The following is a 19,731-nucleotide window of genomic DNA, read 5'->3' on the forward strand; positions in this document are numbered from 1 at the left end:
TGTTCTTTTGAAAACAAATGTTGAAAATAGCGTTGCAGCGGTGGGGGGAACTAGCTTCTGATGGCACTGCGGCGGCACTGAGAGGGCTCCAGGCACTTTGCCGCTGCCATCAAAAGACAAAATGCTCACTAATGCAGCACCACATTAAAAATGTTAAAGAGGAGGGCCGAGGCTTACAAAATCTCCTGCGGGTTTAGGTGACCACAGCGCTCATCTTCCCTAATACTTTCTCATAAAAAAATTAAATAACGTGTGGTTGGCCCCCCCTTTAATGGTGCGTTAGGTGTGAAATATAAAAGGCCAGCTAGTGCAGACTAGAGGTGTGTGAGGTGTGTGAGGCGGGCAGGATGAGAAGGCTGCACCGAGGAACTTTTCATGTGCGGACGTTATGGTCTTCAGCTTGCAACCCCCAGCCCTGACGGTGATCTACTACGTACAATCATGCATTTGCATCCTTTACCTGTTGTTCCAGATACTTTTAAAGAGGTCCAGAGATTCTCGTAGCCTGTTCGTGTTGTTGTCTTCTCTTATTACCATGTTGTAACTACTACAGGCCACAACAAAGATTATAGCAGTAACATCTGGATGGGAAGAAGCATTAACAAATGAACGCCTGCAATGGACTCGAGTTTCTCAGTTCTCAGCAGCACATCTCATGTTCTGCCTCCCCGCTTTCTCACTATGGTCTATTTTGAAAGAAACTTCTAAGAGCTGGCCCCTCCTTCCTTGGCGTGGAGCAGCTTTCGCTTGAGTCAAGCAGTGGCCCTTGACTCAAGCTTTGCCCCCACCTTCCCTCCGTCACACAAATTCTGTCACTTTCTCCTGCTGGCTGGACTCAATTGCTCTACACTTCCTTAGCTTTCCCAGCTCCTCTCTCTTCCCCACTCTAAATAAGATTCCTGGCAGGCTGTGATGCCCTGTATGGGGCAGACACGAGATTGGTCCAAAGCTGATGCTGCACACAAGCTTTTCTGGTGTCTAAAGCAGAGATACGGCATCGTCACCAGATGAGTCTCAGTGTGCTTCAATAAGCCTGCAAAGAACCCCATCGGAATAAGACCCTTTTGAACGCAAATAATTTTCCCAGCTGTTTTAATACTAAAGTCCAACTGATTCCTGCACACGTTCTGAGAGCATCGGGGGGGGGGGTGTTCCCGTCAGGGCTCTGCACACGTCAGGAAGAAGCATCCCAGACTATGTTTTACCAGGGATCCAGCTGCTGTGCTGGGAAATTATGAGGAAAGGGAGAAGGAAATAAAAACTAACATCAAAACTATCAGAAAGAGAAAGCTAGCATCAGAGGGAAGAAGGCCTGACAGGAGGAAAGGGGGGGGGGGGGGGTTAGAAGCTGTAAGAGCTGCACAGCCGGACCACGCAGACTGCAGTGCTGGGAAGGCGCTGCGCAGCCTGTGGCCTCACTCCTGCTCACAGCTCAGTGGTCTGCCACAGTGCTCCAGTATCAGCCAAGCATGGCAACACACTTTCAAACACCTCGATAAAACACAACTAATATAAATGTATCAGGTTATGAGGGGGAGAGTGTGTGTGTGTTTGTGTGTGTAGGGGAGGCTGACGAGTAAAAACTGGCATATGGACAAGTGCCTTGCAGTCAGCTGTAAGGAAAACCTAGCAAAGCTTTTAATGATAGGTGTAGATATATGAAATGAGTATCAGGGAACACATAATGTATCTACCAGCCTTCTGGGGGTCTAAAAATGACCAGCATGGAGATCAGAACTTGTGCTATGTCATGGCAAAAGGGTGTCGTATGTGGAGGCTTGTTTAAGATGTTCAGTTAATGCTTTGAGCAATGCCCTACAAAACCCAACTTCCAAATACTGCCATGCAGGCCCTGCATTATTCACATCCTGACAATGGCCTCTCTGCTTTCTTCCCCTGCACCGAGTGTTAGGATTCCATACCAGGAAAGCATTTTGGTCTCACTGATGCGTAGCAAACCACTGTGTACCAGTTTTGCTCTTTAAAGCGGAGCTGAAAAACACTTTTGATATTATTATTATTTCCCCCAGCTTATGTGTACTTTTAGTGAGACTATCACTATCTTGCAGAACGGCACTATTTGGACTAACCAGGAGGGTACACAGTGTTACCACATGCAGGGAAAGCTAGAACCAGTATATTAAGTTTGCTAAAGAGGTATGGTATTCATTAACTCACCATTAAAGCACTGGATCCATTTCCTTCTTTCATCTCTCTGTCCACCTACATCAAACATGCTGTGAAAGAGTCACAGTATGTTAAACACAGGGTTATGGTGCTATTCTACACTTAAAGAGCAGTTTATGCAAGAAACTGAATATTCATCTAAGGAAATAGTTCCTAGCAGATCTGTGTGTCTATCACTAGGTCATAAATGCATGCACATTCATCGTCAATGTTTGGCCCCCCTCTGGAAGGATACTTCAGCACACCAGTGCTACTCTGTCTGCCCACTAGGTGGCACCACAGGTGTGATGCTTGGCTTAGCCCTTCCACCTCCATCCCAGGTCCCCTGAATGGCACTTCGGGAGTACATTTGGCCCAAGGAGCAATCCCTTGAGCTGGGAATGGTGGCCAAGCCTTAACACTTGTCGGAGTGCAGCACTCACCGCAGGATTATTCTTTCAGAGTTGAAATCTAAAATTATTTGTGCATGAGTGGAGTAGTGCCCCAAGAAGTGCTCAGCACTGCTCCTCCCTCTCACCCACCCCCTTCAGGGAGCTCTTCCCTTTCCTCCTTCCTATGGAACTCACTCAGTGGCCTAGTTCAGGTGGAAGATGCCTTTTGTTTAATTTTTGTTGGAGGTAAAGAAGCCGGAAAGTCAAAAGCTAAGATAAGGTAGGTCCCTTAAAAGAGACACACTATTTGTATAGACATTATACACTGCTACTCCGCGGGACAGTTTAGCACACTAAAGCATTCAAAATGGGGAACATTTCATAAATCCTCGCTGCAGTACACACTGGCACTAGGTGAAATGTCTGCAGGACAGAGAACAAACAGTAAATAAATAAAAGAAAATATGTATAAAGAGAAAGAAAGATATTCATTTTTCAGTGAAGGACCGAGAGACCTATGTAAGTGAAAAGCTGGTATTTTGTTTTCCTTCCTAACTGTGGAAATAGTGTTCTCTGGAGCGGCCTTATCGGTTCCTGACTGAGCTGAACCAAGGTCACCATGGAGACCCTCTGATCAGCTCTGCCGTTCTACACAAGAACGGCAGAGCCTCCAGACACGAACGGCAGAGCCTCCAGACACGAACGGCAGAGCCTCCAGACACGAACGGCAGAGCCTCCAGACACGAACTGAGCCTCCAGACACAAGAGAGCCGTATATAGAGTATACGGCTCTCTTGTGTCTGGAGGCTCAGTTCCTCAATTAACCATATACACATAAAAATATATATCTATATCTCTCTCTCTATGTGTGTACCTTATACATCTGGGCAAAAAACAGCTGGGATACTTGCTGAGAAATTATTAACCGAGTAAAAGTAGTAAAGAGCTCCAGCATGGATATATTTCAAACAAGTGAAAGGGTCACGTTGATTTCAAATTTTCATCCACTCCTTACACATAAGGTGTAAGATGAAGGCTGACTGAATCTCCGGCCAGTGATATCATGATAAAATGCAAGGGTCGTGATTTCACTGTGTAAACTGCTGCCACTCTGTCCTTTCACTACAGATGTGCGCTGCCGGGAGTGGAAAAGGCTGCTCTCGTCTGCCCTCCCGTGCCGTGTGTGAGAGGACTGCTGCTCTCTCCCCAGCTAAAGTACTCCTCGCCACAGAAGAAAGGTCCTAGCAAGAACAGCATGCAGGTTAAGACGGCACGGATATACTTACTGAAAATTTACTTTGTCTACTTGAAATCGCGTTTCGAAAATTCCAGATGTCAAAACTCTGCATCTTAGAAGATCCTGAAACAGTCAGAAGGTAAAGTGAAGAGATCATTTAAAAAGTTTTAGTGACTAGATTTTAAAGAACATACAAACCACTGCATGCTTAGCTCTTTGTTTCAAAGAACAACGTTTGTTTACTTATTTATTTATTCTAAAAACTTACATTCCGCATGTTCCAGGCAGTTAACAAATGGCACATTCATAAAAAGTTCATTGAACAAAGAATGGACATCATAAAAACAAACGCCTTAAAACAATTGCTTCCATATATTTCAGTTTGAGTGGTCAGTGCTTGACCTTGCATTTGGCATGATGCACTGCCCAGCAGAGGAGGGACTGAGCTACCCAAACTCATGTGAGGGCAGCAGAGGGTACAGGAGCTGTTAAATATGATGGCAGCAGGGCCAGAGAAGCATCTAATGCCTCTGCCTCCCCCTTCTAAACTGTCCCACTGATTTTTTGTGCTCATCTTAAGGTGCCCCTTTGACAGCCCTGGAAGGAAGGGCAGCAGCGGCAGCAGCGGCAGTGCAAGCTTCCTCCATCCTCCCCGGGGACTCTCTTTAAAGGTCAACTCAGTTTTCTGGCTTCATCAAGCGTTGGCCTCTCTGGAGATTTCACAACGTGCCACAATGCTGCCGGCTTGCAATGAAAGGCTCAAAGGACAGCAGTATGAAAAGAGAACAAAGAGTATTGGTTTAACAAAAGATCTGCTTAGTAAAGTGCACTTCCCCTAGGGACTCTAGCGACACACGGCATTCACGGGGAGGGGGCATTTTCAGACTGTCTGCTCTGCACGTCCGTCCTTTCCCTTCAAAGCTTGCAGGTGTTTTGCACTCGCTTCTTGCGCGGGTGGATTTTTCTGTGGAAAATTATGCGCGCAGAGTGAAAACTACAACCTTCGATCCTGCCCAAAACCCTCCCCAGGGAACGCCTCCCCGCATATTCTGGGACATCACGAGAGTCTGCAGCCATATTGAAGGGGGAGGTTTCCCAACAGCCAGTCTACGTGCATGAATCGGTATTTACCCGGGTAAATGGTTTTACTAATTCCCTTACCCATGGAAGTGCTATCAAGTTATTTCCATGCCCTCCTACTCTTGGTGCGAGCAAACTCTCCTCTCCTCCTCATCCTGGCTGTTCCTTCACCCCCATGCACTAATCTGCTCCTGGACAGTCTAGAGGAAGGTTGCCAGCAGTGCCAAGCCTTCAGGCTCTTGAACGGTATCCGTGCAAAAAAGCAGTTTGCGAATGTTTACATCTTGGGTAACTAAAATGAAGCGATGTTCAAATAAAATCTCAAGAAAATATACATGTAGGATTTAGCTTGCCAAACTCTCAAAAGTCAGAGTCAGCCACAGAGCTTAGCCTGCAACCTACAAGTGCAGGGGATGTGGGGTCGGATCGCCCATCCGTTAGGCTGGGCAGGTCCAGGTGCACCGTGCTGACCTCAGGAGGTGGCCTCTGCTGGCGGGTGGAAGGCTATTATTAAACATGCGTCTTTAACACATTTCTGTTAATAAAATTATGCTAAGCGGATAACAAATGTGTTGGTTATTATATTCCCTGGGGAAGGCTGGGGCTGGAAACCTGGGTGGAACCCTCGAAACCGAAGGAACCCCAGGTTAGGGGGGAGGAGATCCTGCTCTGAAAGGTACTGAAAGAGAGGGGGAGGAGAGGTGAACCGAGAGGGAGGGACTGCACAGCCTGCATCTCATCAAGAGGGCGGGAACTTCCAGGTGGACTGGGAGGAGCCGGGGAGGTGGCCTTCACGAAGGGGGCTGGACGGGAACAGGAAGAAGGAGTACTAAAGGCAGAGGGAGACATGGAGCTGGGCTTGCTGGAGAGTCCAGACCTGAAGCCTATACTGATGGAGGAAGGAGAAGACTGGTGGAAACCCCCTGAAGGAGACCTGGACACTGAACAGGTTAGAACCTAAGGAAACTGCTGTGGGTGGGCAAGACGCAGTATTGAATTGTTCCCTCCTACAAGCCATGGTGGCTGGAGGCAGTAGGGCTTGGTTGTCCCTAAACCAAGCCCACAGGCACTAGATTTAAGGGTTTAAACCCGAGATAAAAGCCTTGAACTGTGCCTGGAGACTTAAGGGTTTAAACCCGAGATAAAAGCCTTGAACTAGGCCTAGCAAAGCAAGGTATATATATTACTGGGGGGTTGAGCTCTTTGCAGATTAACAGCAACCACTCAAGCTGTCACCGAGTCTCTCTAAGCAGTGATGCTACATGGGAGAGTTCTGCAGCGGGGAACAAGCTTACGAAGTGTTGGCTGAGTTGGAGCGTCGGACGTCGCTGTTCTGCGCGTGAAGAAGACGCTTGATGACACAAAACAGCTAAAAACAATATACTCTAAGTCAAAACGAACAAAATAAAGTACACACACAATTCCAGGTCATTCGAAAGCCACTCTGAAAAGAAAGGCTTTTAACAACTTTCTAAAAATCGTCAGGTCACATAGAGCATAAATCATCGGGTAAATCATTCTGAGAAGACCCAGAGCTGAAGTCGTGCCTCGGGGGAGGAATTAAAGCAGTGGCTTACCCCAACAGAAAACATTCTGGTCGTATTAGTATTGCTCTGTCATGACTGGATAGCACTATTGGCGGTGTTCGTATCTTGGAGAGAGAAACAAATTCCTTCCTTCTGAAAGCCCAGACCAGATGTATTCCATGCATTAGAAAAGGTGGAAGGAAGGCTAAACCACTACTGGCATGCTTAAAAGGGGAGGTGAGAGAGGCTAAACATCTAAAACAATATCTTTGAAGAAATGGAAAAGAGATCCTAATGAAGAAAACAAACAGCATAAGCACTCGCAAGTCAGATACAACGCACTGATAAGGAAGGCAAAGAGGGAATTTGAAAAGAAGCTCGCCATGGAAGCAAAAACTCATAATAAAAGCTTTTTCAGATACATTCGAGGTAAAAAGCTTGCGAGGGAGTCAGCTGGCCCATTAGGTGATCAAGGGGTAAAAGGGTCATTTAGGGATGACAAAGCCATAGCAGAGAGACTAAAAATTCTTTGCTTTGGTATTCACTGAGGAAGATGTAAGAGATATACCCATAAACCTTAATGAAGAGAAACCCCTCTCTCAAAATCAATGACATCAAGTGTGCTATAAGCCAGTCATAATAGGCACTACCGGCAAATCTTGCCTTCTTTGCCTTCTAAGTAATCATCAGCTTAGGTGTAACAGTATTTTGAAAGAACACTTTTTAAAAATGTTTTTTATGCAATTAAAACTATCTTTGAAGACCTTCTGAGAATCTAACAAAACGCCCTGACACTGGCCATGTTTTGAAAACTACATCAGGGGACTGATGGAAAAGACCTTCAATATTGTTTCACATCGCGCTAGTTAATATTGCGCAATACTTCTTTTGCTTCTGCATCTTGAAATTTTTTGCTAGGGATTATCAGGAAAGGAACAGAATGCTAGGGATTATCAGGAAAGGAATAGAATGATAGGGATTATAAGGAAAGGAACAGAATGCTAGGGATTATGAGGAAAGGAATACAATGCTAGGGATTATCAGGAAAGGAACAGAATGCTAGGGATTATCAGGAAAGGAATAGAATGCTAGGGATTATCAGGAAAGGAATAGAATGATAGGGATTATAAGGAAAGGAACAGAATGCTAGGGATTATGAGGAAAGGAATACAATGCTAGGGATTATCAGGAAAGGAACAGAATGCTAGGAATTATAAGGAAAGGAATAGAGAGAAGGGCAATCAAATGATAAAGGGGATGGAACAATTCCCCTATAAAGAAAGGCTAAAAAGGTTAGGACTCTTCAGCCTGGAGAAGAAATGGCTAAGGAGAGATATGACAGAGGTTTATAAAATAATGAGTGGAATGGAACGAGTAAACATTAATCAGTTGTTTACTCTTTTGAAAACTATAAAGAACAGGGGACATACAATGAAGTTGCTAAACATTTAAAACTAATACAAGAAAATATTTTTTTCATTTGTTTTTTACTCAAAACAAAATTGAACTCTACAATTAGTTGCCAGAGGATGTGGTGAAAGTTATTAGTGTAGCTGTGTTTAAAAAAAGGTTTGGACAAGTTCCTGAAGGAAAAGTCCATTATCCGTTATTAAGGTGGAGTTGCAGAAATCCACTGCTTTGTTCCCTGGGATAAGCAGCTTGGAATCTGTCCACCCCTTGGGATCCTGCCAGAGACTTGTGACCTGCATGGGCCAGTGTTGGAAACAGGATACTGGGCTCAGTGGAGCTTTGGTCTGACCCAGTATGCCAAGTCCTATGTTCTTATGTTCCAATATTAAAAAATAAATAAAATAAAGAGCAGCGTGTGGAGCTCCATTTGCTTGATAGGTTTCCACTGCGATAGAGTTTCTGACACAGTTTTAATGGAGTTGGTTTCTGTCTCCTCTTCATCACTCTTTGGTTTTACTCACCTGATCTGTGGGTGTGTAATCGTTCTGCCGGACATGGTCGATTCTCTCTAGAAAGCTGAAAGTAAAACAAACAGTCAGACACTGTGTGCAGACTCTCACAATGCATCGTGCTGGCATCACACTACCCCCGTCCCATCCTATGTTATCAGCATCAACGTGCCCCCCTTCTCAGCTCATGGGCGGATTCTGTGACAAGGTCTGACAAATGCAGCAGCAGATTTACCCCCAGACGTCATGCTGACTGAAACATTTTTACTATCAAACATTTTCCACTAAGAAATACAATAATTTTCCACCTTCTGTGTGTAACTGAATAATTCTTTTTTTTTTTTTTTGGCATTTCTTTCCCTTATTTCAATTCTTTTTTTTGTCTTTCATTATATTTTTTCCAACATCTTTGTTTCTTATTTATTTATTTATTTATTTATTTAACGTCTCTTCTATACCGATGTCCATTCGCACATCGCATCGGTTCACAGATAACAAGAACTTTTGGGCGGAGCCCTTACAAAGAACAGATATATACAATTAACTTTGGGGCGTAGCCCTTAACAAAACCAGGGAAAACAAAACACGGGAGGGGAAGAAATATCATTGATTTACAGACTATAAACTATATATATATATAAACTATATATATATATATATATATAAACTATATATATATATAACTATATATATATATAAATAACTATAAACATAAAAGTTCCGTCAGTTCAATGTACCAAACTCAGAGACATATCGTAATCCGTATTCAGGCCGAGTTCAAATTTGTGGATTGGAGTTATCCATTTCAGATGAAGTTTATGTAATGGGGGGTGACGTGGGGTAGGCTTGCTGGAAGAGCCAGGTTTTTAGTTTTTTTTTGAAAGTGGGTGTATATGTCTCCATACGGATATCATGAGGCAAGGAGTTCCAAATAGTGGGGCTGGCTAGAGAGAAAGCTCTGCTTATGGTGGAGGAGAGTTTGAAAGCTTTGATGGATTGAGAACGTAGAGTTCCTTGTAGAGCTGTGCGGGTGGGTCTGTTGGAAGTCCGAGGGATGAGTGGGGGGTTGATCCAATTGAGGTTGGAGTTTAGCAGACTTTTGTGGATGATGGAGAGTGCCTTATAAAGAATTCGGGAGTGTATTGGGAGCCAGTGGAGATTGATGAGTATGGGAGTGATATGGTCCTTCTTTTTGGTGTTTGACAGTATACGAGCAGCGGCATTTTGTAAAAGTTGTAGAGGCTTGGTGTGTGAGGCTGGGATGCCAAGGAGGAGTGCGTTACATTAGTCTATTTTGGATAGAATAATATACTGAAGTACAGTGCGGAAATCCGTGAAATGAAGAAGAGGTCTGAGTTTTTTTATCGTTTGTAGCTTATAATAACATTCCTTAATGATAGAGTTAATGAATGATTTAAAAGTGAGGTGATTATCAATGAGTACACCTAAATTGCGAACGTGTGTGGGGAAAGAGGAGGATGAGTGTGTAAGTGGAATGTCTGGAAGTGGTTGCTTGTTAGATATGATTAAAAGTTCAGTCTTGTTGGGATTTAGAGCTAGGTGCATGTCATTAAGAAGTTGGGTGATGGAGGAAAGGCAGGATTCCCAGTTGTGTATGGCAGTTTGGAGTGAGTCAGAAAAAGGGAAGATGATTTGCACATCGTCAGCATAAATGAAATGCTTGATGTGCAGGTTAGTGAGCAGAGTGGTGAGAGGAAGCATGTATATATTGAAAAGGGTAGAGGAGAGGGAGGAACCTTGGGGAACACCCTGGGGCAGACTGATAGGGTCAGATTCGTTATTATCCACAAAGACAGTAAAGAAGCGATTTTGGATATATGATTGTATCCAGGAGAGGGCATTGCCAGAGATCCCAATACTCCTGAGGATGTTGAGGAGGACATCGTGATTGACTGTGTCGAATGCAGCCGAGATGTCAAGCATGGCAATCAGATAAGAGGAACCTGAGTCTATACCTCTGATGAGTGTATCATGAAGGGAGAGCAGTAAAGTTTCAGTACTAAGATGCTTCCTGAAACCATGTTGTGTGGGTGGGAAGATATTGTTTAGTTCAAGGTGATCAGAGAGGCGAGAGTTGACTAGTTTTTCGAGGATTTTAGCTAGGAAGGGGAGGTTGGAGACAGGTCTGTAGTTAGATAAGGTGGCGGGGTCGAGATTGGGTTTTTTAAGTAGTGGTTTCACTACTGCTTGTTTTAGGAAATTTGGGACTGTGCCATGTTCTAGGGAGCAGTTGAGAATATTCGATAGAGGTTTGGCAATCACCTTGGGTATGGAAAGCAGGAGTTTCGACGGAATAGTTTCAGAGGGATGCGATGAGGGTTTCATTTTTTTTAGGATGTTTTCTACTTCAAGGGAGGAGGAGGAGTCGAACGAGGAGAGGGAGACTGAAGAGCTAAGAGTCGGAAGGCAGATATTTAAGTTATTATTAGAGAATTGTGTTGTGATGGAGGCGACTTTATTTTTAAAGAATTGTGCTAATTCGTTGCAGCGATTTTTTGAAGAATTAGCAGGTTGTTGTGTGTGGGAGGGAGAGGTAAGTTCAGCTACCATAGAGAAAAGGGCCTTGGGATTGTGTTGTAAGCCATGTATTTTTTTGACGTAGTATTCATGTTTGGTGTGAAGGATGGCGTTTCTATATTCATGCATGCGTTGGTAGTAGATTGTTTTCTGTTATCCTGCCCTCTGTCACTACAGCCAGGGTGATCTGGGAAACTATGGAGGAGAGAACCTGATTTCAGTGCTGGAAAATCTCATGGAAACTATTCTAAAGAATAAAATCACAGAGCATATAGAAAGACATGGTTTAATGGAACAGTCAGCATGGATTTACCCAAGGGAAGTCTTGCCTCATAAATCTGCTACATTTTTTTGGAGGGATTAATAAACGTGGATAAAAGCAAGCTGGTAGATGTAATGTTTTTTGATTTTCAGAAGGTGTTTGACAAAGTTCCCCATGAGAGACTCCTAAGAAAATTAAAAAGTCATGGGGTAGGAGGTGATGTCCTTTTGTGGATTCCAAACTACTTAAAGAAGGAAACAAGAGAATAGGACTAAATGGTCAGTTTTCTTGTAGAAAAAGGTAATGGGGATTTGTACTGGGACTGGTACTTTTTCAGATACTTATAAATGTCCTGGAAAGGGGGACAAGCGAGGTGATCAAATCTGCAGACAACACAACATTATTCCGCATTTTAAAATCACAAGCGGATTGTGAAAAATTTCAGGAAGACTTTGTGAGACTGGACGGCTGTGCTTTTAAGTGGCAGATAAATTTAAATGTGGACAAGTGCAAAGTGATACACACGGGGAAAAGTCACCCACACTGCAGTTATAAAATGTTAGATTCCATATTAGGAGTTACCACCCAGGAAAAAGATCTGAGCATCATAGTGGACAATACTTTGAAATCCTCGACTCAGTGTGCAACAGCAGTCAAGAAGGCAAATAGAATATTAGGAATTATTAGTAAAGAAATGGAGACTAAAACAGAGAATGTCATAATGCCTCCATATTACTCCATGGTGAGGCCGCACCTAAAGTACCATGTGCAGTTCTGGTCACCACATCTCAAAAAACGATGGCATTGCATTGGAAAAGGTACAGAGAAGGGTGACCAAAATGATAGAGGGGATGGATTGGCTCCCCTATGAAGAGATTTAGGCTGTTCGGTTTGCAGAAGTTACAGCTGAAAGGGGATATAAAATCATGCATGGAATAGAACAGTCAAATGTAAATCACTTATTTATGCCTTCAAAAAATACAAAGTCTAGGGGACATTCCATGAAGTTAATGCGTAGCACATTCAAAATAAATCGGAGAAAATTCTCTTTCACTCAATGCACAATTAAGCTCTGTAATTTATTGACAGAAGATTTGATTAAGGCAGTTAGCATAGCTGGGTTTAAAAAAGGTTGAGACAAGTTTCTGGAGGAGAAATACACAAACTGTAATTAACCAAGTAGACTTAAGGCCTGATTTTTAATCCCCTGCGTGCGGGGAAAATGGGGGTTACGCGCACGGCCGGGCCTTGCGTGCATTTTAGAAGAGGCCTGGCTGCGCGCATAACCCCCTTATACGCACAAGAGCCAGGCCTCTTCCGAGGGGCGGTCCGGGGGACGGGCAGAGCTGGAGGCTGCCGGTACAGGAGCTGGCTTAAGTTCGAAAACAAGAAAAAACCAAAAATCTAAGGCCTTCAAAGGGGTCAGGGAAGAGGGAGGGAGAGTAGGTAGGGGGTAGGAAAGTTCCTTCCCAGTCCGCTCCTTGATTGGAGCGGACTGGGAAGGAACTGGGGGAGGCCCGATCTCGTCACCACGCGCAAACTGGGCAAAACTACCCCCCCCCCCCCACGTGCCAGCCCAGATTTTATAACATGTGCGCACTGGTGCATGCACGTTATAAAATTGTGCATGTGCCGGGTAGCAATACACATGCGGGCGGATTTTAAATGCCCTGCTCGCGTAAATCCGCCCGGACTTATGCGAGCAGGGCCCTCGCGCGCTGGTGCGCCTATTTTGCATAGGCCGTCGGCGCGCGCAGAGCCCCGGGACGCGCGTAAGTCCCGGGGTTTTTTTTAAGGGGGCGTGTCGGGGGCGGGGGCCGAATGACACGGCGTTTCGTGGGCGGGATGTGGCGTTTCGTGGGTGGGACCTGGGGCGGGACCAGGGGCATGGTGCCGGCTCGGGGGCGTGGTCGAGGCCTCCGGACTAGCCTCCGAGGCCGCTCCGATTTTGGAGCGGCCTCGGAGGGAATGGAGGCAGGCTGTGCGGCTTGGCGCGCGCAGGCTGCCCAAAATCGGCAGCCTTGCGCGCGCCGATCCAGGATTTTATAAGATACGCGCGGCTGTGCACGTATCTTATAAAATCCAGCGTACTTTTGTTTGCGCCTGCTGCGCGAACAAAAGTACGCGATCGCGCTCTTTTTTAAAATCTACCCCATGGTGTGCTCGTATTTTTTAAAAATCTACCTGTTAGGGAATAGCCACTAGTTATTGTATGATAGCAGCATGGGATCTCTTTACTTTTTTGGGATCTTGCCACGTACTTGTGATTTGGATTGGCCACTGTGAGAAACTGGATCCTGGGCTTGAGGACCCCTCGGTCTGACCCAGCAAAGAAATTCTTATGTTTCAGACTTTAGAGAGCGAGAGAGAGAGAGAGAGCGAGTTCCGCTCGAGTGGGGTTCAACTTTGCAGGATGCCAGCGTACTCCAAAAAGCCTCCTAATGCACTTTCCAGCAGGGACTGCACTGTGTAGACTGATACAAGCTTGCTGTACACCGATAAAACAAGTTCTTTTACAAACAGACTAAGACAGCAATTGCACTGGAAATGTTTACAGAGCTCATGTTGTGTAAAGGATGCAGCAATGCTGGCAGAAAAACAATGCTGAGCTGTGAAATGATACCATGCAATGAGTGATCTGTTTGAATCCTATCATACGGGGCCGATGCAGTAAAGTGCGCTCAGGATGAGCGCACTGTTAGCCCCCGTTTGGCCACGCGTTTGCGTTATTTTTACCCCTTATACAGTAAGGGGTAATAGCGCATGGAAAACGCACGCCCAACCCTCCCCCCCCCCCCAAAACTAATAGCGCCCGCAACATGCAAATGCATGTTGATGAGCCTAATAGTCATTCCTACGCGATACAGAAAGTAACGCCTGGCAAAGGCAGGAGTTAATTTCGGCCGGCACTGGGAAAGTGTTCAGAAAAGCAGAAAAAAAATGATTTTCATAGCGATATTAAGTCGGAGGCCCCAAAAATTAAAAAAAAAGAAATCTGCCCGCGGCCTGCGGGTTGGAAAACAGACGCTCCATTTTGCCGGCATCCATTTTCCGAACCCATGGCTGGCAGCGGGTTTGGGAACCGACACCGGTAAAATTGAGCGTCGGCTGTCAAACCTGCTGACAGCCGCCGCGTCTGTCAAAAAGGAGGCGCTAGGGATGCGCTAGTGTGCCTAACGTCTCCTTTTACCGTGGGCCCTCATTTACATTTTTTTTCCTGAATCCCGCACCCAGGAAGAGAGGCTTGGACGCATGCTGGGAAAGCGGCCGCTCGCTGGCTCTCCCCCGGGTTTTTCTGTATCAGCCCGACTGTAAATTCTTAGAGTAAACTCTTAGAGCATTTAATTTATACATATGACTTTATCTGGTTAAAATTAGGAATGATATTTTTTCAACCAGACATATGCATTAACTTTGTCTGCACAGCACTGAATATCTTGCACACACTGGGTAAAGTTAAGCCCCACCCTGGAATGCTCTTCTGATGCATCTTTTTGTCCTGATAAATATTGTGCATGCAAAACTAGAGTTTATGTGAATTTTTTATGATTGTATTGTCTTTTTTATGATTCATCTTGCTTTTTTGGAGTTTGTTTCATGCATGCTTCACAATACTTATAGCTGACACTAGTTGCAATAGATTTAGACCGGTTAGCTTGCACTGCCTTACTCTGCAAATGATCATCATAATGCATCTTATATTTACATTATCTCACGTGAATCGGAACTAAGCTGGTTTGTTTATATATCAAACTGTTCACTGAACTGGAACCAAATCAGAGCAACTTTAGTCATAGCTGAACCTAAAGTGCAACAAGCACCTGCACCAAAATGTACCTGGTTCAACTCCCAGCCTGGGTGACCAGACGCCACCGCACATGTACTAAATGCACCTTAGAAAACATCAGCAGCAAAGGTAATTTAGATCTGAACTAGAAACTGAATACCTTCACTGGAGTGCAGGCGAAGCGAGCACTGTGTGGTCCCAAATGCCACTGTCACCCACACAAGGGCAAATTCCCTTCAGTAAACGTGACCCTGTGTACACTTCAGTCACACAAGGCTTGCAGCAGTGGCACACAATTATCCACATCCAAATGTTGGGCTAAAGGGCTGTTAAAAGTGTGGCGTCTGGTGCTTGTTCTCCACCATTGAAGCTCCTTTTGAATGCTGACAACCTTGCAGTTTGTCAGTCTTGGTCAGTGCTCTGCATTGTTCTGGGGCTCTGGAGGGGCTCAGTTTATGCAATCTCTCCCTGCTTGCCGAATTAGTAAGACGCGCAGCATGCTCTGATACCAGCTTGACATCAGCTTTACTTCTCTGACCAGTTATTTGGAAGGCCACGCTAGCAATTTAGTGAGACAGGATGATTCTGGATTCTTGAGGTTGGGACACGTGACCTGGTTTTTTGGCTTCACGGATACGGCAAAAAACAATCGGTTGAAACAAACTGGACTGCAGTGTGTGACGGGCTCTTGAAAAAGTCGACAGCAACTGATTGAAAACTGTCCGAGATGTGTCGCATCTTTTCCAGTTTAATATGATTTTTTTTTTTTTGGATTGCTCCAAAGTTCGTTCTGAGGGGAAGAAAGCTTGCAGAAGAGAAGACAAAGCATGGATTTGTGCAGCAGGAAATGGCCTGCAGAGGGCAGTATCTGCCAAGCCATCACACTGCGCTTCACCAATGTCCCCACCGTCAAACACCTGTAGAAAGCAGGTTTTTGTCTTCTGCAAGGTGTGCGTAAAAAAAAAAAAAAGAAAAGAAAATTGTCACCTGATTTGATGCAATACACTGGAGCCCAGCTCTTTCATGAGCCCAGAGGAATTAACTTGTTAGAAGTACATCTTAACAGTAAAATATGTGTAACGCCCCCCCCCAAAGTCTCCATGGGATAAAGCTCTTAGTTTTCAAAAGGCTCCCCCTGGGGCAGGCAACAAAATGTGAGAGAAGACAAACAACCACAGTCCTGTAGAAGTGCACGTTCCGCACTTACCACAGTTTAAACGTACGAAGAACACGGTCCTGGGGTGTTAAACGTTCTCGTATGTCGGTTCCAAGAGTGCATTTGTGCACTCAGCATGTCCCTATTTCAGAGGCCAAAACACCGGTTTGCCCATAGAAAATCTCTGCTTTTAGAGATGGGGGGATGTCGGACGCCCCAAAAGCTTGTAACATTAAACGTGTGTAAGCCTGACTGCATTACCGTAGCCGAACCCAAATACCTGGCTGGTTTTCTCTGAACTAAGAAAATATTTATCTTTTTGCTAGGCGGTACCCGGGTCACTTTTCAGTCCGGGAGTGCGGCAGGACGTCCGGATTTATTCACCAACAGACAAGATGCAAAACGGCACGGGGGGGAACACGGGGCGTTCCTGCCTGAGCGCCTGCTCTCCCAACGCGCGCCGATCCACCTCCCCGGGGCGCCCGATGCAATATTTAAATGGGGTGCCACGGTAAAAAGGAGGCGCTAGGGGAAACTGTGCACCCCAGCGCCTCCTCGGCAGCGGGTGCCTGGGAGAGCTGGCTGTCAGCGGGTTAGGAAAGCAGACGCTCAATTTCACCAGCATCCGTTTCTCCTAACCGGCCGCACGGCCACCAGGTTAGGAAAATGGACGCTCGTTAACCGAGCGTCCCTTTTCCTAACCTGACCGCCGGCACGTTTATTTTAATGTTTTTTTTTTCCTAAGGATGTCCTTTTTGTTGCCACCACTTAATATCGCCACCATAGTAAGTCGGAGGGAGTACAGAAAAGCAGTATTTTCTGCTTTTCTGAACCCTTTTTGGGCTCCTCCAAAATTTAACGCCCGCTCCGGGGCAGGCGTTAATTCTGGAGAGGAAACATGTGCGCGTTTGAATTGGGGGAGAGAATGACTTACAGCCTATCAACGTGCATTTGCATGTGATGAGCGCTATGAGTTTCATGGGGGTTGGCCGTGCAAATCCCTTTATAGAACTGTGGACGTGCATCCCCAACCCGCGTCCAGCCAGGGGTTAAAGAGCGCATTGTATTGCATCGGCCTGCAAGTCCACCCGACCGCCCCCAATGTGTTGCTCAGAGGCAGCAGAGACCACGAAGGCTGTTCTCCGCAGCCCTTGCCCTTCACAGCCATCAGCCAGGCTCCTGGCACTTTGGGGGCCCAAGAATTCCATTTATTAAGGGAGAATAACAAGCAGCTTTCAAATTCTCTGTGAAATAATCTGGATTGCACCCTTTAAGAGGCTCTTTTAGGCAAAGCCTATAGTGTACAGCATGAAAGAGTTCCCTGCAGGCTTCTGAGAATGGCACAGGCTCTGCCGTCTAACTCATCTGTTCTTCTAACACATCAAATTGGTTTGCTTCCAATGTCAAAAGTGAGCCATCAAGTTTCCGCCAGACAGGCAAGTAGAGCAGACTGACAGAAGCACGAGTGCGTTTAGCTTGCTGTGCCCATCACCCTTCTCTGAAGGATAAAGCACCAGTACTGAGTTACTACCTAGGATGACAGGGCTATCCCAGACTGCTGTTTGCTCTGTCTGGACTGCCAGCAATAGTGCTCACTGTACACACTGTGCTGATGTACATCATAGCTTTCTTGTCACTTCCAAAGGAAAAAAAAACTTCTAGAACTGATTTGCCAGAAATTCAAGGTGGATTTCTTGGCGCAAAAAAAAAAGAAAAAGAAATGCAGCTAGAGATTCAGTTTCAAAGCATTTTTTTGGCTTGTAGTTCATTTCAGCAGATGCTGTTCCAAGTTTTCCAGAGTTGCTGGGGTTTACAGTAAAAGCCTGCACCCCAGTTGGACACTGCACAGAATATGAGAATTACGTATCAGAGACTGAAACGTGCTCTCCTGAACAAACGGCCCAAGCTTCTCTCCAAGAGGCCACCAGGATGATGTCACAGGTCTCTAAAGGCGAGAAACCATCCACCAGTCTTGAAAATGGCAAAAAGAATAGCCAAAGGTTCTTAAAAAAAAAAATCGAGGTGCTCCATGCAGCCCGAGGTTGGTATAAAAGTGAACCTCTTTCCAGAACACCACCATCAGTCTCTCGCGGGTTTGTTGCTGATGTGGACTGCACTTTAGCAATGCTGAAAGAGGAACAGAGGGGGGGAAAAAAAAAGAAGAGAAGGAACCAGAGAATTTGCCAAAGTCAGCAGAGATGGAAGTTATGGGCAAGGAACTGGAAACATATTACAAATCAGTTGAAGAGGGGAAAGATATAAACAGGAAAGGAAACTATAGATCAGTTAATTTTACCTTGCTAAGAGCTGACTGGGAGTGTGTCCCAAGGCAACGGAATGGATTACAAATGGGCTGAGTGACAGACATCAGCGAGGAATGGTAAATGAAACCTGCTCTGAAGAGAAGAGTGATCGGTTCTGGGAGCAGTTCTGTGCATTATCTTTGTGAGCGATACTGAGGAGGGATTAGACGGTAAAGTTTGTCTTCCGATGGATGATGCTAAGATTTGCAACACAAAAAGGGATAGGGATAGGATGAGAGCAGTCCAGAGGAAGGCCACCAAAATGGTGTGAGGTCTGTTCCGGAAGACTTTATGAGAGGAAACTGAATGACTTGAGTACGGGCACGCTGGAGGAGAGGAGAGACAGGAGAGATATGACACAGACATTCAAATACCTGAAAGGAATTAATGATGTACAAAAATCAAACCTTTTCCAATGAACTGGGTTAATATCTCATCAGGACATGTTAGAGAGGTTACGTTTCTAGATGCCATAAATGACTGCTTCATGGAGTAGATGATCCTAGAACCCATGAGAGGGACAGTTACTTTAGATCTAGTCCTCAGTGGAATGCAAGGGGATATTCTGGTGGGGCCACTAAGTAATAGCGATCATAATGCAATCAAATTTGACATAATTGGAAGGGTTAAAAGTCTGCACGAGTCGTGGACATTGTTTAAAAATATCATTTTGAAGCCCAGATAAAATGTATTCCATACATTAAAAAAGGTAGAAGGAAGCCCAAATGACTGCTAGCTTTGTTTAATGGTGAGGTAAAAGAGACAGTTAAAGCTAAAAGAACATCGTTCAAAAAATGGAAAGCTAAACCAAAGGATGGAAATAGGCATGAGTATAAGCACTGGCAAGTTAGATTACAGAACAGTGGCTAGATAGGCCAAGAGAGTCTTTGAGAAAAAGCTTTTAAGTGAGCAAAAATTAATAATAAAAACTTTTTCAAGTATAGTTGAAGCAAAAAAGTCTGTGAAGGAGTAAGTTGGGGCTGCTAGACGACTTAGGGGCAAAAGGGGTGCTCAAGGAAGACAAAGAAATAGCAGAAAAACTGAATGAATTCTTTGCCTCGGTCTTTATCCAGGAGAATATTGGGAACATACCCAACCTGAAACATTCTTTAATGGTACAGATCCTGAGCAACTAAAACAAATTATCTGCGACAATGGAGGATGTAATAAATCAGACTGACAAACTAACAAAACACTGGGACCGGATGACACCCACCTTAGAGTTCTACATGAACTAAAACATGAAACTGCTAACCTGTTACTGGTAATCTGTAACCTTTCGTTTAAAAACAGTCACAATTCCTGAAGGTGACCAATGTGACATCGATGTGATCTGGGAAACTACAGACTGGTCAAGCTGACGAC

The 19,731-nt window shown here is 45.0% G+C and overlaps 1 protein-coding gene across 2 annotated transcripts in view; it reads right to left on the reverse strand.

Annotated features, from left to right (window-relative positions):
* GNAL (G protein subunit alpha L) overlaps positions 1–19,731 on the reverse strand; it is a 554,112-nt gene that overhangs the window by 11,450 nt on the left and 522,931 nt on the right. For both annotated transcript variants that reach the window (XM_029590979.1, XM_029590980.1), the window contains exons 6-9: positions 8,333–8,387; positions 3,845–3,918; positions 2,179–2,237; positions 461–581 (exon numbers count right to left, since the gene is read on the reverse strand). In XM_029590979.1, coding sequence (XP_029446839.1) covers positions 461–581; positions 2,179–2,237; positions 3,845–3,918; positions 8,333–8,387 — 309 coding nt within the window. The remainder of the gene's footprint in view (positions 1–460; positions 582–2,178; positions 2,238–3,844; positions 3,919–8,332; positions 8,388–19,731) is intronic.

Source organism: Rhinatrema bivittatum, chromosome 2, assembly GCF_901001135.1.
Source record: "Rhinatrema bivittatum chromosome 2, aRhiBiv1.1, whole genome shotgun sequence".
In the NCBI taxonomy this organism is placed as follows: domain Eukaryota; kingdom Metazoa; phylum Chordata; class Amphibia; order Gymnophiona; family Rhinatrematidae; genus Rhinatrema; species Rhinatrema bivittatum.